Consider the following 16,274-nt stretch of genomic DNA (forward strand, 5'->3'; position numbering starts at 1 on the left):
AGCACACATTCCCTCTTCTCCGGCAGGTTGGAGCAGGCCACAGTCTGGTCCAGATGTTTATTTCTCTCGATGTGCACTGGAGCCTCCTATCTATGGACAGAGGGCCAGGTGCCTCCAGCAGCCACAGTAGGCTGCCTGCGTCTCCCAAGGCAGGAGTGGGGCGACTGAGAAGATGCTACCAAGGGGAGGCACAGGCCAGCACAGACCCACCTCTCCAGATTTGCCCAGCCTGGCTCCCTAACTGCCCTATGTCAGACTCAGGCTCCTACAGGTACCTGCCAGGACAGGGAGCCTGTCCTGTCCCCACAGCCCCTTCATCTCAGTGTGGAGAGCCCACCGTGGTTACTCCCAGAGGCAGAGCCTACAGGAGGAGGTGCCCAGCCCTCTGCCAGGTCCAGGGTGGGCAGCAGGAAGGATGTGGACAACTGACCCCATTTTGAGGCCCGAGACACAAGCACAAGTTGCCTGCAAGCAGCCTGTTGGCAGAGCAACTGCAGGGCACCTGCTCCAGCCCAAGCCCAGGGAAGCAAGGGTGGCAGGAACTACAGACCACCAGCCGGAGCTCTGACCAGAATTCTCATGTGCAAGATCAGTTCATCGGAGGTTATGGGCACACGTGCACATGTGCACACACACACATGTGCTGGCCACACAGCTGGAAACAGCTGGCTGCCGGTGAGGACAGAAAGCCCCCCCTCCCTTGAGCCTCCAATCCAGGCAGGGGGAGGGGTGACTAGGAGGTCCAGCTGTAAGCAGCCCCTGGCAGGGGGTCTTCCTCAGAGGAAGTTCTCAGGATCCGCTCTAGGGGGAGAGAGGCCCCTTTAAGGGGAGACCTCTCCCCACTGGACACTCTGCCAGAGGCCTGGGTCACCCCTCTCCAGATCCTGACTACAGCCTCAGGCTTGAACATGACCCCCTCCTAAGCCCCACATAGAACCATGGGGGGCACATTACCCTCCTTCCCTGAACCATGTCAGTAATCTAAGAACTGTCAGTGGGGTGCTGTCTCATTTCTCAGCCCCCTTTATCTGATCAGTGGGCACTTCCTGGGACTCTAGGGTGTGCAGTCCTGGGTGGGCTACTTTGCTGATTGCACCTATAGCCCCCAGCCCAGCCCCAGCCAGGCCTCAGTAGCTTGAGTGGGGAGCCTTGATTCCCCTGTCCCAGTGGCAGGGGGAGTTTGAGGGCCAGGCAGGGAGGAGGGGGTCAGGGGCAGAGCAGAAAAGGGAGTCTATTCTCTCCCCACAACCCCCAAGTCTCTGGGCAAGGGTAGAACTTGTTCGGGGTGGGGGCAGGGACAGGGTACAACTGGTCTGCATCCCACAGACAGAGGCAAGGGGTGTGGGGTGGGAAGGAGGCCTGTTTCTGCAGCTGTTTCCCACCCTCCTGTGGTGACGGGTGTAGGCTTTGATTCTCATGGGGTTGAGGCGGGTTAACCCTTCAGGAAGGAAGCAACACAGCCACACTGGAGGCGGCTATGCCCCCATAGCCCCCGTCCACTGGCTTCCCTGGGGCAGCCTGTGAGGGTTGGCAGGGTGGCGGCAGCTAGTGCAGAGCGGGTCATCTCCCATTTCCTCAACTGTGCAGGGGTGCCAGCACCCGTAGAGATGCCACAAGGGCAGAGCTGGCCCCATGGGAATGTGTTCTGCCCAGCACAGCTCCGGGCGGGGGTGGGGGTGGGGGTGCTGGTGAAGACACAGGCAGAGGGAGGTTGTTCCAAAACAACCCTTTTTCCATTTCCAATCTGCAGGGGCTGGGGAGGGAGGGGATGGGTGGTGTCTGGAAAGAGCCAGAGCTGTTTCTACTAGCTTAGTCCTGCCCAAAGGGAAGACATCCCCAGGGAAGTGACATGAGAGCAAGCCCTTTGGTTTTCGCTGGCAAAGCCCACCCCTGGGGTTGTCCCAGCAAATGCACACCAAAATCACAGCCAAAGCCAGCAGGTGCCCTGGGAGCACCTGACTCCCAAGCAAGGACTCCCCAGGTGGGAGCCCCACCTGGGCAAACTCCCTCCCCCAGCTGCCAGGGAAGGAGAGACGGTGGGGTGGGGGCGGGCAACCTCGAGTCTGGGCCTGCCTCCTCTCAGCCCTCCTGGCTGACCCGCCTGGGGGAATGGCCCAGGAGGACACTGGGTGGGGTCTACAAGGGGGTGGGGTGAGAACCCATAGTCTGGGAGAGGGCAGAAAACGGAACAGGGAGAAGCTACCTCCCACTTCAGCAGGGAGGAATGTGGGGGGAGTAGGGCAGTAGGGCAGGAATGGGGGGAGGAGAAGCTATGTGCCAGACAACAGAAGGAAGAGCCCAGAAACATGCCCTGGGCATCCTCCTGCCCCCACACTGTGGAGAGCCAGTCCCTGTCTGAGGGTCTGCCACCCACACCCAGCTCCAAGGCCTGTAGGGCCTGAAGGAAGTCAGGGGCCCAGGACCTCTCCTGGAACACTGACCTGGAGCACTGCCCTCCTGAAGGTCCTAGACAGCTGGTCTGGCCGGGAGGAAGGGAGGGGGTACTCACTAGGATCAGGCCTGCCAGGCTTGGCCTTGGGTTGCTGCTGCCAGGACCCCCTCCAGGGTTGGGCAGGGTTGGGCTGGGCCAGGGCCAGACCCACTCTGACCCTGTCCCTGTGCCAGGACCCCGTCCCTGTGCCAGGCCCCAGTTGAGGGCAGACAACACTTCCTTTCTCTGTTTCTGGCTCCTAGCAGGGAGGGAAGGGCCTCAGGCCTTCCGCCAGGCCCATGTCCCTTCTGGGGGCTACAGGAGAAGCCCTAGGACCAGCCTTCATGAGTGAGGGTGGGGAGGGTAGTAGGAGTGTGTGGGCAATGTCCAGACCAGGGCAAGGTGGCCGAGGCCTAGAGGAAATACCTGGTCAGCTGCCAGCCTGGGCAGGCTCTTGGTGCGTGGGCAGCTGGCACTAGAAGAGGCCAGGCTACTTCCCTGACAAAGCAGGGGTGGGGGTCTCCTGGCAGAGGCCGCCCCAGAGCAGCAGGCCTCCCTCACCCAAAGGTGGCGCAGAGGGAGGGACACATACCTGTCTCAGTTATGCTAGGAATGTGGTTCCCCAGGCAGAGGAGGAGGAGGAGGAGCCTTCCTGGGGGCTGGAGGCTGGGGCAGGGACCTGACCCCACAGAGCCAGGAAGACCCTACCCTGTAGGCCCTGGCACAGGGAGCAGAAAAAGGGTGCACCCGAGAGTGCCCCCGACCTTGGCTGCTCTGGGCCTTTGGCAATTGGGGGGAGGCCTAGGGAGAGAAGTGTGCTAGGGACAGGGATTTCCTACACGAGGTGGGACCTGGTGGTCTCAGGGGACCTGTACGTATTAGGGGCTGCCCAGGCTTCCTCTGGACTCTGTGGGGCTGAGACAACTATGAAGCCCCTGGAAACAGAATGGGGTCAGAGTCAGCTTAGCTCAAGCCCTGTTTGTCTGTCTGTCCTCCTCACTTGGGTGAGGCCTTGGCTCCCAGAGAGCCTAGAGTGCAGTCCTGAGAGGGGGGTTTAAGGTCCGTATCTCCTGCAGAAAAGGAGGAGGGCCATCCTCCCACCCTCACCCAACTTGGGAAGGTGGGCACAGGGTTATTCTTTCCCCAGCCTGGCCCCAGCTCCAGGGGATTTTGTGCCTCAGGCCTCAGGGAGTCTCAAGGGGGAAGCACCCATCTCACCCTGGGCCTTTGGGGTGTATCAACCCTGTCCTAGCACCAAAGCAGAAATGTATGTCACCCAGCTCAAAACTTCCAGGCACCTCACAGTGGATCCCAGGCGCCTCAGTCTGCAGTTCCACCCTCCCCAAACGTGCTCCCTTCCACCCCCTCCAGCTGCCAGGCCCCAGCTGCAGTCACAGCTCATGCCTCTCTCTGCATCCCCTCTCCCCAAGACCATCCTCCCCAGCAGGCCCACCCCAAGAGCCAAGAGCATCCAATGGCTCAGCCCCTCCTGGGAGTTCACACCATTGCTGCACGCTGTCCAGCACCGCTCCACCTCCAGCTGGAGCCCAGGTCCGAGCCTAGCACCTGAGTACTGGCTGCACAGGGCACATAGAAAGTCAGGTCTCACCTGGTCCTGACTGGGGTAGGGGCGGGGGGCTCTCCCCCAGTACCCTCTTTTCCAGCTATTCCCAGTGCTCAGCCTGGCATAGCCAGTGCTGGCAAGATGCCAAACCTGTTCTGCCCAGGGTGGCCCTCCCGCCACATGCCCTCTGACCCCACAGAAGGCCACAGTTACTGAGTCACAGACCCTCAGACTGGACCCGCCCAGCTGCAGAGTTGATAATTCACTCTATCTCATAGGGACAGGGGACTTTCTGTACCCTGCTCCTTCTACACAGCTTCTCCTTAGACCTCCCCCCCTCACAACACATCCCCCAAACTGGGCATCACCAGCCCACAGCCTGCCCCATCTCCAGGCCGCCCTCCCGTCTTTGTGTCCAGAGCAGGGCCAGGGTCTCAAGTCTGTGGTTGGTGTGAGGGCTAGGCTGGGACCCCTCATCTGAGTCACTGCCAGGAAGAGACCAGGGACACACAGCCCTGCTGGCTTCCCTGTGTGATGCTATGGCCTAGGACCCTGGGACAGCCCCGGGGATGGGTGACCACAGGCTGGGCAGAATGCACAGGGCTCCCCATTCCAGGCCATGCCCCTACCCATGCACAGGGTACATGACCACCGTCCAGGATCCCATAAAAACCAAGCCAGCATCACAGCAGTAGGTTAGATACAAGGTGGGACTTCCCTGCTGGCCAAAAGAACAAATCTGAGAGACAGAGTTGTCTTCCAGAGAAAGGAAGCCACAGACCCTTCCCACTGCCCTGAGGAGGAAATGTTCTTTCCACCACCACCACAACCACCACCACCACCCCCACCCCCCACCCGGCCCCCTTCAATGCATCCCTTCCCAGGCAGCCATGAGGGGACAGACAGGATGTGGGGGCAAGGGGCAGCTCCTACATTCTCCCAGCCACATTCCCCAGCAAAGGATCTCAGCCCCCAACTGGGACTCTCCTGGGGCAGGGGGGCAGGGAAGCCATGGTCATGTGATTCCAGCTCACCTCCCAGAGGCTGGGCTGGGGGAGGGGTGCTCTTGGGCCATTCAGAATAGACACGTGCTGCGTGGACGACAGTCAATTAGGAAATTCCATACCCACCAAACCCCTACGAGTACCCACCCCACATAATTCCCCCTTTCCAGAAATGACAGGCCTCTTGGAACACAGAAGGGTGCAGCCCCTCCTCCAATCCCTACGCCCCACTCTAAGGAGTTTGCTCAACATCTGGGACCCGTCCAGACAGATGTTTGGGCTTCTGCAGGAACATAAACAGCTGGTGTTCATTCACCTGGTCCCTGCCTCTCGCTCAGAAAGGACCCTCCAAGAGGGGGTGTGGAGCCGGTGGGGTGGGGGGAATGGCAAGCAGAAGAGGAGGAAGCTTGTCCCTTTGCAGGACTGGGACTTGTGTGGCTCCAAGACAACAGATGGTGGCATTGTGGGACAGGGGGTGGTTAGTGGGGGACTCTACTGACGTCAGAGACTGGAGCTGACCTTGAGATGGCCAGACTCGGCTGGGAGATCAGGGAGACAGGAAGGAGATCAGCCTTCGGCCTTCAGCCACAAGATACCCATGCTCTAGACTAAAGCAAACTCTCCTCTACCCCCTAGGGCAGCCCCACCCGCCCCAGTCACCTCTTCCCCTGGTCAGGTCCCCAAATACCTTCTACACAGTGCTCTACTTCCTCCAGATTCCGCAGGGTGATGCGCATGAGGCTGGAATTGAGCATCAGCTCATTCTTATGGGCTGGCCACAGGTATGGCGGTGCAGGGTTCACAAAGAAAATTCTGGTATCCCCAGTGGACACCTGGTTGTCACAGATGAGGGGATCTCCAAAGCCACCAATCACCACCTTGTTGCCACCATCAAGCAGACTCTCTTGGGTCACCATGTCTTTGCCCTTCAAGTACCGCCAGACTCGAACCTGGGATGGACATGGGAGGGGACAGGTATCAGTGGCCTTCTTGCCATGAGAGATGAAGCCACAGAGTCCATGTGGGCACCTGGGCTGCTGCTTCTCTTCCCACCTCTGTTGCTCAGGCCAGATGTCCAGAGTAGACCCAAAGCCTGGGCAGAGATGTACAGAGATCTTAGGGGCACACACGCATGATGGATGCCCCTGCCAGTGCACATCACACCAAAGGACATGCAGCCTGTGAACACACACCCTCACCTAGGAAGCAGCACTACCACCCCCTAGGTCTAACTGACCCCAGCCACCTCCAATAATGTCTATCTCAGCTCAGGCTGGATATGGGAAGGAGATCCACCTGGTCTGGGTGCATGTCCCTACTTTCCCCATCTACCCACCCTCTAAGAGCCAGAGGAATCTAACATGGACAATGGATTTTCAGGGCAATGGGCTCTGAGCTTAGGGCTCTGGGCCAGCTTGGCTGCTTGCAGCCCTGTGGGTGGGCTAAGACACCCTCCCCCCACACACACACAGGAGGTGAAAGACCCCTCCTCCTGCCAGGCTCCTACAGTGAATGCAGTCAAGGCAGCCTTCGAACCACAAAATCAAGTTTGGGCAGCACAGGGCAGCCCCACCCTACACACTCTCACTCCTGGGGCCCTGAGGGTACCTGATCTAACAAACCAAACCCTGAGACACCCACAGCCTGGTGTGGCGGGGGTGGTGCAGGAGGGTCATGGGAGCTGCAGACTATACTAGGATGTCCATGGGGATATGCCCAGGGGACATGAGCCCACACACTCTCTGAGAAGAAGCCCCTTTCTTCAGGAGCTCTGGGGAGCTGAGACTTCTGGAATGGGTGATCAAAGACAATGGTGGCCTGCCCACCTGCCAGGTCCCTGCTGGAGGCCTCAGGACTGCAGCTCCTGTAAGGTCCCCCTCCACCATCCAGTGGCCCAGTTGGGGGCCTTGTCCAACCTTATCCCTCCCAACCCCAGACACATAGTAGGCTCTAGAAGGATGATAACCAGCGGGGAGAGGGCTGGGCCATTTCATCGCCTCCCCCCACCCCAGCCACACCCAGGAGCAGCGGGGAGGAAGTCGGGAAAATCCTGCAGGGACTTGGCAAAGTGCCCTGGTGTGGTGGAGGGGAGGGGGCTGGGCGGGGGATCCCAGCTGTAGCCTGCACAGGCCAATCTGAAAGAAGCTGCCACCCCTCTCCATCTCCATGGAGAAAGAATGATCCGATTTCTGGTCAGGGAGGTGGTTTTAGGGGCCAGAGTGGGGATGGGCCCTGAGTTCCCTGAGCCCTCCCCAGGAACATACTGTGGGAAAAAAGCAAAAAAAAAAAAAAAAAAAAACCAACATACCTATCCCAGGGAGCTCCAAGATCCAACTGAGGGAGGGGCTGGGCAAGCCCCCTCTCCTGTGACTAGAAGGATCAGTTCTCATAGGAGCAGGATGGGGCACCTGTCCCTGCACCCCTCCACATTTGAGGCTCAGAACAGTCCCCGCCCACTTTTCTGCCCCGGTCCCCCACACCTAGTCACTGCAGCTCCCCCAGGGTCCCTGGGGTTGGGGGACTAGATGTGCATCCCAATCTCTCCTAATAACCCCCTCTTGCCCTGGTAAAGGCCTCTGGGAAGGGGTGACAGCACTAATCAAAGGCCGAATCCCCACTTTCAACCCAAGCTGAAGGCGTCACCGCCCCTCGTCCCCATTCCTTTTCTTTAACTGATGGGGAGAGGTGCGGTAGCCATACAGTTTCCCTGGGGGGCGGCGCACTTGTTTCCAATAAGGTAGTGGGCCTGGGGTGGGGGTGGGGTCAGACATCTCCGGGTCTCCAGGGCCTGGGCTCCGCGAGGTGGGACTGCAGCAGTACCGCAAGAACTTTCCCTCTGGCACTCGAGAGTTTTCCGGGACCCGGCGCCCCACCCGGGGGCTCTGCGGTCGCCAAGGGAGCGGGAGCGGGTGCTGCGGAGCGCCTGGTGCCCGTTCCCACGGCCTGGGGCGGGGGTCTCAGTGGGGCGGCCAGCATCTCCAAGGGGGGGAGCTTCGGGCAAGGGGTCCGGGATGGAGGGGTAAGAGACCCCCACCCAGGCTTCCAGGAGGGTTGGGGTGGGGGGCTCAGGGTCCCGGCGGGGGCCCACCTTGCACGAGTACGTGTGCTGCACCGGGTCCACGTTGAGAATCTCCTCCACAGTGCCGGTGAGCACCACGTTCGCCTCCTCCTCCCGCCGCTCCAGCGCGCGTTCCGGGCACGTCCCGTCGGCGCTGGGCAGAGCGCGCGCAGCCACCACCAGGAGCAGCAGGAGCAGCTGCAGCGGGGCCGGGCCGGACCGCCGCAGGCTGGCCATGGCGCGGGCCGAGGACGGCGGAAGGCGGCCAGAGCAAGCGCGCGGGCCTGGCCGCGCCGGGAACGGGACTAGACAGGACGGGACGCAGCTCCCGGGAGGCGGTGGGAGCGCGGGCGGCGCGGGGGCGGGACCCGGGGCAGCCCCGCCCCCTCCCCGCCTCCCCACCTCCCCCCAGTCCAGCTACCCAGCCCGCGCCGGTCCCCGGCCCGCCCGGCGCCCTGCGACCCGCGCCGGCCGCGAACAAAGCGCCGGGACGGCGGCGCCGGGCGGAGGCCCGGCTGGTGGGAGGGAGGGGGCCGGACTGGGTCGGGCCAAGGTGGGTGGTGGGACTCGCAGGGCGGAGGGCGGACCGAGCGGGCGGGTGGGCGGACCCGGGGGGTGGGGGGTGCTCTCTTCTGCGGCGCGCCCCCACTGACTCCCCTCCCCCTCCCGCGCGGACGTCTCTCCCCCACCCCGCGCCCCCGCCCAGGAAATGCGGCTGCAATCGGGTTAATGCATAATCTGGAGGCGACGTGACGGGACTTCCAAGGGGCTCCAGGCTGTGCCGTGGCCAGAGCCGCGGGAAGGGGCTGCCGGGTGCTGGGACCCCGCCGTCCCTCGGGCCCTGCGGGACTGCGCCCCTCCCCTGGCGGGAGGAACCCGCTGGGGCACGACAGCCTCTTGGAAAACCGGGGCCGCAAACTCGCCGGGGCGCGGGACCCCCAGCCAGTTCGGGCGAGTAGGCGGCCCCCGCAGGCCGCGCCCCCGGCGGGCTAGGACCAATGTGGGCTGGGGGCCGTGGTGATTGGCCAGGACGGAGCGCAGACCCGCCCACCTCCCGTTCCCGGGTGAGCTGGGGCCTCACTGCAGAGCGGAGGGCTCCCTCTGCAGGCCAGCGGTGACAACGTGGGGCCGGCGGCGCACGGACAGCCACGCCCCCTCTTCAGCCCCGAGATGAGCGCCTCTCCAGCCTGCCGGCCTGGATAACCCGGGTAAACCGAGATCCAGGGGGTACAAATGAGAGCCTAGCTTAGCTGGAGATGGAGGGAAGGGAGAGGCTACCGCTTCTGTCCCGCCAGGGCCGGGTCGCCGGCACACCTCCTCAACTCCGAGCCAGCCACAGATCGCTGAAGCAATGGAGGGTAAGTGGCAGAAGAGCCCCCCTCTGGAGGAGGACCCTACCTCCCCAGGCCCTGGTGGGAGGGTGCCACCAAGGGTGTATGCTCACACTGGCTAATTTGTCTTATGACAAAGAAGGGAGGGTAGGGACCCAGGAAATGAAACTGGAATCAGGGGAGCACCCCACCCCCCCACACACACAGCTGCCTGTCTACACATATTGGTCACAGATAAGCCAGACCTAGAAGTCCCTTGGCCTAGATACAGACCCCCACAGACCAGAAAGGGGCTTCTGGGCCTCCAGCCAAATTACCCTTGCAGTCTGAAAGCTGAAGTCTGAGTGTCCTCAGAGAAGTATGTTCTGAGCGTCCACCCCCCCCCACACACACACACACACACTCCCCATCTTGCCTGTGTCCAAGGCTGACTCCATCTGGCTCCTGTAGAGCTCTTGGGGAATTGGTATAGAAAGAACCATTCTATGTGGAAGCAGGTGTGTTTCCACCTATGTGGAAATAGGTGCCCCCCACCTAGGACAAGCTCTTCCGTATGAACTAGAGGAACCCCTCATCCCGGGAGGCCCCTCTCCTGCTGGCCATGGCCTCTCCATTAAGTAAAGCCCTGAAGGAAGGTGTATCTGCTGGAGAATAGTCTCCGTTTAGCAGTTTGTGGGACAGTGATGTGTGTGTTCAAGGCCCTGCCCGTACCCCTCCCTAAACCAATGCAGACTGGACAGGGCAGGCTGATGGATCCTGGAGGGCCATGAGGCCCCAGGGCCCTGGCTGGTTTGGAGGAGCCTGCTTCACAGCCCACCGAGGCAGGCTCTGGGGTCTCACCCTCTCACCATTTCCAGGGGTGCTGGTCCCAGCAGGAACCTGACCACACCTCCCCCCACCCCACCATACTGTCTGCTGACCCAGATGTAGGGAATGGGAACCAGTTGTGCAAAGGCTGATTCTGGCTCAATCTGGAGATAGAGGTGGGCTCCAGCAGATGTGTCTCTTTTCTTTCTCTAGAAGTTAACTTCCCGAAGGTGTGGGGACATCTTCAATTTGTCCAAGGTGTGGATGGGAGTAGATCTCTATTTTGATCTCACTAGTCTTGTCCCTTAACTTGGCAACCCCAGCCTACTGACCACCCAGCGTCCCTGGGTCTCCTTATCCCACTTCCTCCTCTGTCCCTCCCTGTCCACATCAGCAGGGATGCAGAAGTGAGGGATGCTGGGGGAAGGACCAAGCAGAAGGAGCCATTTAATTTTGTCAACTTTTATTACCCATACTTGGTCAAGGACTTGGGTGGGTGGCTCTCAGCACTGCCCTCCTGGTCCTGCCCAATTCCCACCACCACCCCGCAGGCGTAAATTCATGAACACAGTGCACTGGGGTGTGAGACCATACTCCCCCAGCTGGTGCTTGTCCTCCATGGGCTTCCCTTCAAAACTCAGCCAGAACAGGTCAGCCTGCACGTGCTCCTGCTGGCACACTTGCTGCTTGAGCTCAGCCACAGTCTGTGTCAGCCAGACCTCGTAGGCAATACTGCGACCCTTATCGTTTCTCACCAGGATGCTCAGGGGGTCATTACAGTTCTTCACCACCAGCAGGACTGTGCTGCCAGGACACAGGCCCTGCCTGATGAGGGAGATCCCATCCTGCAGCACTGTGCCAGCCGGGTGGGTAGCTAGGCGCTGTTGGAACGCAGGCACGCCAGTTTTCAGGGCTATCTGCTGCTTCAGCTCTGATGCCAGCATAGAGTCCCTCAGGGGCACCAGGAACTCCTCACCTCCCAGCATCTTCACAGTCAGGTTCCCAGCCTGTGGGCATCACACAGACTCATAAACCTCACCATCAGTCCTGGAGCCTCTACATGCAGATCATTGGCCACAGGGAAAGCTGTGCTCTCCTCCCCACCCACCAGGAAAGGAACCCCAGGCACTAGAGGGAAGCAGGGAGCATTTCCAGAAGAAAGGCCCATCCCCCAGGACCATCACCTCACCTCCTCAGCCCACTAAGATGCCTTCCTGTGCCAATGCCAAGGGATCTCAGAATTCAACACTGGCAAAACACATTTTCCCAGACCCAGACCTCAATCTCAGAAGCGGCCCTGCCCCTCCCCTCATGCTTAGGGACCTGGGGGAGCTCTGAGCACCTCCACTTGCCTGGCTCCACCCTTGGAAGACCCTAGCAGTAAGATAGGAAAAGAGCCTGGTACAGAGCCCACCTGCCCCCCGCCTGTCAAACACCCCTTACCATGGCTGTAGGCTCCAGCATCAAGTCCTCCAGGGGCACAGATGGATTGGCTGCCTCTCAGCTTGCAGCTACTCTCCTGTTCAGCCCTTTTATGAACCTGAGCTGTTCACGTCAGAGGGCAGTGTTGGGGAGAGAGCCTGACCATTGGCTGAATTTAGCTTCGGTTTCAGTTTCCTTTTCCCAGGGAATGCTCCTGTGAGTAGCAGAAACAAAACAGTAATAAAGACCTGGGATTACCCACCTGCCCAGAGACTCAGGACAATGCTCTCACCCTGTGTTCATTCAGAAACCCCCGTAAGTGTCTAGCACTTCAGGTTCTTTACAAGCTACACGGAAGTCATAACAGAAACTAATGACTGGAAACATTCACTTTCCATTTACCAATTTGCAAAATTAGTAAGTTTGGAAAACATTGCTGCAATTAATTCAGAAATAACAAACAAGTGACAATCCAAACTACCCAGAGATTATCACCATTGGTTTAGGATGGTATTTCTTCAGATTGTTTTTTGTTTGTTGGTTTAATGAAAGAAATATATCTCTTATTTTCTATAAAAATGAATTCATGAACACTATCCAGAAAGTGAAAAGGCTTTTCTCAAAATGGAAGAAAATATTTGCAAATCATAAGTCAGATAAGGATCTGGTGTCCATAACATATAAAGAACTCTTAGAACTGAACTATAAAAAATATAAACAATTCAATAAAAAATTGGGCAAATGGGGGCACCTGGGTGGCAGAGTTGGTTAAGTGGCCAACTCTGTTTTGGCTCAGGTCATGATCTCAGGGTTGTGAGATTGAGCCCCATGTCAGGCTTTGCACTCAGCCTGGAGTCTGCTCAGGTTTCTCTCTGCCTCTCCCCTGCTCTCTCTTTCTCTCAAATAAACAGATAAATAAATCTTTTTTTTTTAATTGGGCGAGTGTTTGAATAGATCTTTCTCTGTAGAAAATACATAAATACACATGAAAAGATGCTCAACATCATTAGTCCTTAGGGAAATGTCATTAGAGAAACTTAGATCAAAATCACAATGAGATACTATGTCACACTTATTATTATAGCATGACTATAATAATATATTAGTATAATATAAAATAATAATTCAAAAAAAACAATAACGAGTGTTGATGAGGATGTAAAGAAATTGGAACCTTCATACATTGCTGATGGTAATGTAAAAATGGTGCAGCTACTGTGGAAAACAGTGTAGTCACTCCTCAAAAAGTTAAACAGGATTTTCACATGACCCAGCAATTCCATTCCTGGGTATATGTTGAAAAGAATTGAACACAGGTGTTCAGAGAAGTACTTGTACCCAAATGTTCATAGCAGCACTATTTACAACAGAAAAAAGATAGAAATTGTGGAAACAACCAAGTCCATCAACAGATGGATGCATAAACAAAATATGATACACTCTTATGATGGAATATTATTGAGCCATAAAAAGGGATGAAGTACTAATACCTGCTACCACATGAATGAATCCTGAAAACATTATGTTAAGTGAAATAAGCCAGACACAAAAGGCCACATATATCATATGATTCTATTTATATGAGATATCCACAATAGGCAAACCCATAGAGTCCAGTATTGATTGCCAGGGAATGATTGCTTTATGAATATGAGGCCTCCTTTGAGGGTGATACAATGTCTTAGAACTAGATAGAGGTAATGGTTGCACAATGTTGTAAATATACTGACTCTGAGTTATGTACTTTAAAATGGTTAAATTTTTGTTATATGAATTTTACCTCAATAAAAACAAAGCCAAAGAAATTAACTCATCCTACTCTTACCATTTTGTAACCTGCTTCATTCAAAACAGTATATCATAAACATTTTTCCATATTAACAGATATTTCTATGCAAGTTTTTTTTTTTAAACATTTTCTTTTTTTTTTTTTTTCATTTATTTATGATAGTCACAGAGAGAGAGAGAGAGAGAGGCAGAGACACAGGCAGAGGGAGAAGCAGGCTCCATGCACCGGGAGCCTGACGTGGGATTCGATCCCGGGTCTCCAGGATTGCGCCCTGGGCCAAAGGCAGGCGCTAAACCGCTGCGCCACCCAGGGATCCCGCAAGTTTCTTTTTTTAATGGCTGGATATATTCCCCATGGCATAATGAATCCATTATAGTATAGAGTGGAATTTAGTTAACCAATCCCATATCATTGACTGTATCGGTTGTTCCCAAATTTTTGCTAAAATAAATAACACATAACAGGCATATGTTAGCTAAAAATAAAGAAATAAAATTTAAATAAATAAGAAAGTAAATAAATAATTTTGAAATAAAGAAGCAAAGGACTGGAAAAATAAATTTCTGAATATGAATCTTGGCCATTTAACTTCCCCACCCCCAAAAAGATTTCATAGGGCTCCAAAATTATGAACACACAAAGAACAAACAGAGGGGCTTAAATGTCTTTCTTTTTATTATTATTTTTTTAAGATTATTTATTCATGAGAGACACAGAGGCAGAGACACAGGCAGAGGGAGAAGCAGGCTCCACACAGGGAGCCCGACGTAGGACTCGATCCTGGGTCTCCAGGATCACACCATGGGCCGAAGGCAGACGCTAAACTGCTGAGCCACCCAGGGATCCCATCTTTTTATTATTTTAAATGTATATCTTGACTCGTTCCTTGCATAAATAATATTGCTTTTATGAAAAGGAAACCAAAAAAAAAAAAGGAAACCATAAATGTTTGTTTATTTATTTATTTATTTATTTATTTATTTATTTATTTATTTATTTTCATAAATGGTTATTGAAACAAAGAATACAGGGCAGCCTGAGTGGCTCAGCGGTTTAGCGCCACCTTCAGCCCAGGGCGTGATCCTGGAGACCTGGGATTGAGTCTCATGTTGGGCTCCCTGCGTGGAGCCTGCTTCTCCCTCTGCCTGTGTCTCTGCCTCTCTCTCTCTCTCTCTCTGTGTTTCTCATGAATAAATAAATAAAATCTATTTTAAAAAAGTAAGAAACAAAAAATACAGAATATGAAAATTTGCCCCTCCATATGACCATTATTAAACATGGTATTTGATGTCTTCTGATTTCTTAATACTGACATATAGTACTAGAATCTTCATTTTCTTTTAGTTACTTCATCCATGCCACCAGTTGTCTTTCTACTCTTGATAGGAAAAAGTAAATGCAAAGGCATTTACCGACAGAATCTGTCTCCGTTTCCTGGGGCTGTCATAACAAATTATCACAAATGAGAGGGATCCCTGGGTGGCGCAGCGGTTTGGCGCCTGCCTTTGGCCCAGGGCGCGATCCTGGAGACCCGGGATCGAATCCCACGTCGGGCTCCCGGCATGGAGCCTGCTTATCCCTCTGCCTGTATCTCTGCCTCTCTCTCTCTCTCTCTCTGTGACTATCATAAATAAATAAAAATTAAAAAAAAAAATTATCACAAATGAGGAACTTGCAACCTTAGCAAGAGGTTGAAATGCAGGGGGACTAAATGACCAATATTGTCAGCTGGTTAAAAATAATCTAATTTTATGTGGCTTACAGAAGACAGGAATCAGGGGATCCCTGGGTGGCGCAGCGGTTTGGCGCTTGCCTTTGGCCCAGGGCGCGATCCTGGAGACCCGGGATCGAATCCCACATCGGGCTCCCGGTGCATGGAGCCTGCTTCTCCCTCTGCCTGTGTCTCTGCCTCTCTCTCTCTCCCTGTGTGACTATCATAAATAAATAAAAAAAATTAAAAAAAAAAAGAAGACAGGAATCATTTGAAATATAAAGATACGAGAAATTGGAAAGTAGAAGGATGGAAAGAAACATACCATATGGCTATTAACTAAAATGAAACAGATGTGACCATATCAACAACTTTAGCTTTCTGCTGTAGGCTCAAGTGGCTGGTGTCAGGATGGGCAAGTTCATGAAACCCGGGAAGGTGGTGCTGGTCCTGGCCAGCCGGATGCTACTCCGGACGCAAAGCAGTCATCGTGAAGAACATTGATGATGGCACCTCAGACTGTCCCTACAGCCATGCTCTGGTGGCCGGAATTGACCACTATCCCCGAAAAGTGACAGCTGCCATGGGCAAGAAGAAAATCGCCAAGAGGTCAAAGATCAAGTCTTTTGTGAAAGTTTATAATTACAATCACCTCATGCACACAAGGTACTCTGTGGATATCCCCTTGGACAAAACTTGTCATCAACAAGAATGTCTTCAGAGACCCTGCTCTTAAACGCAAGGCCCGAAGAGAGGCCAAGGTCAAGTTCGAGAAGAAGTACAAGACCGGCAAGAACAAAGGTTCTTCCAGAAGCTGCTGTTTTAGATTTCTTTTGTTTCAGTCATTAAAAAAAGAAAAAAGAAAAAAACACAATTTTATTAACACATCAACAAAGAAATTTTATAAGCAAAGTGCTACAGAGACACAAAACGTCGTGTAACAATAAAAGGTTGAGTTCACTGGTAAAATAAAATAATTTTAAACTTGTATGCACCTGATAATATGGTCACAAAATACATAAATTCTAGTCACAAATATTAGCATTCCATTTATAAAATTATAACAGCCACTTATAAAGGGACCTTTGGTTAATATTTTATCTCATTTACCAACTAACTTAAACTTCCTTAAACCTTTAAAACAGCATCTAGAACAT

General features: G+C 54.6%; 2 protein-coding genes and 1 pseudogene across 7 annotated transcripts in view; 1 reads left to right on the forward strand and 2 right to left on the reverse strand.

The window, feature by feature from the left end:
* The window catches only part of AGRN (agrin), a 33,898-nt gene extending 25,547 nt beyond the window's left edge, over positions 1-8,351 (reverse strand). For 4 of the 6 annotated variants that reach the window (XM_077891740.1, XM_077891739.1, XM_077891741.1 and 1 more), the window contains exons 1-2: positions 8,088-8,351; positions 5,688-5,949 (exon numbers count right to left, since the gene is read on the reverse strand). In XM_077891740.1, coding sequence (XP_077747866.1) covers positions 5,688-5,949; positions 8,088-8,294 — 469 coding nt within the window. In that variant the 5' untranslated portion in view covers positions 8,295-8,351. The remainder of the gene's footprint in view (positions 1-5,687; positions 5,950-8,087) is intronic. The other 2 variants (XM_077891742.1, XM_077891743.1) reach the window with 2 other exon arrangements.
* Positions 8,352-10,641: 2,290 nt separating this feature from the next.
* ISG15 (ISG15 ubiquitin like modifier) lies at positions 10,642-11,795 on the reverse strand. Its single transcript, XM_077891748.1, has 2 exons — positions 11,639-11,795; positions 10,642-11,202 (listed from the first exon to the last, which is right to left on the reverse strand). Exons 1-2 carry the CDS (start codon positions 11,657-11,659, stop codon positions 10,699-10,701), a joined length of 525 nt encoding a protein of 174 aa, XP_077747874.1. The 5' UTR covers positions 11,660-11,795; the 3' UTR covers positions 10,642-10,698.
* Positions 11,796-15,528: 3,733 nt separating this feature from the next.
* Positions 15,529-15,943, forward strand: LOC144310583 (large ribosomal subunit protein eL27 pseudogene; annotated as a pseudogene).
* Positions 15,944-16,274: the final 331 nt, after the last annotated feature.

This window comes from Canis aureus, chromosome 3, assembly GCF_053574225.1.
Source record: "Canis aureus isolate CA01 chromosome 3, VMU_Caureus_v.1.0, whole genome shotgun sequence".
NCBI classification, from domain to species: domain Eukaryota; kingdom Metazoa; phylum Chordata; class Mammalia; order Carnivora; family Canidae; genus Canis; species Canis aureus.

What these genes read in the sequence shown, in the direction of transcription:
- ISG15 (XM_077891748.1), bottom strand. Translation starts at nt 11,659, where the DNA reads ATGCTGGAGCCTACAGCCATG. An exon ending in TGCTGGAGCCTACAGCCATG is followed by an intron (nt 11,203 to 11,638) that starts GTAAGGGGTGTT and finishes TGATGCCCACAG; the next exon opens with GCTGGGAACCTGACTGTGAA.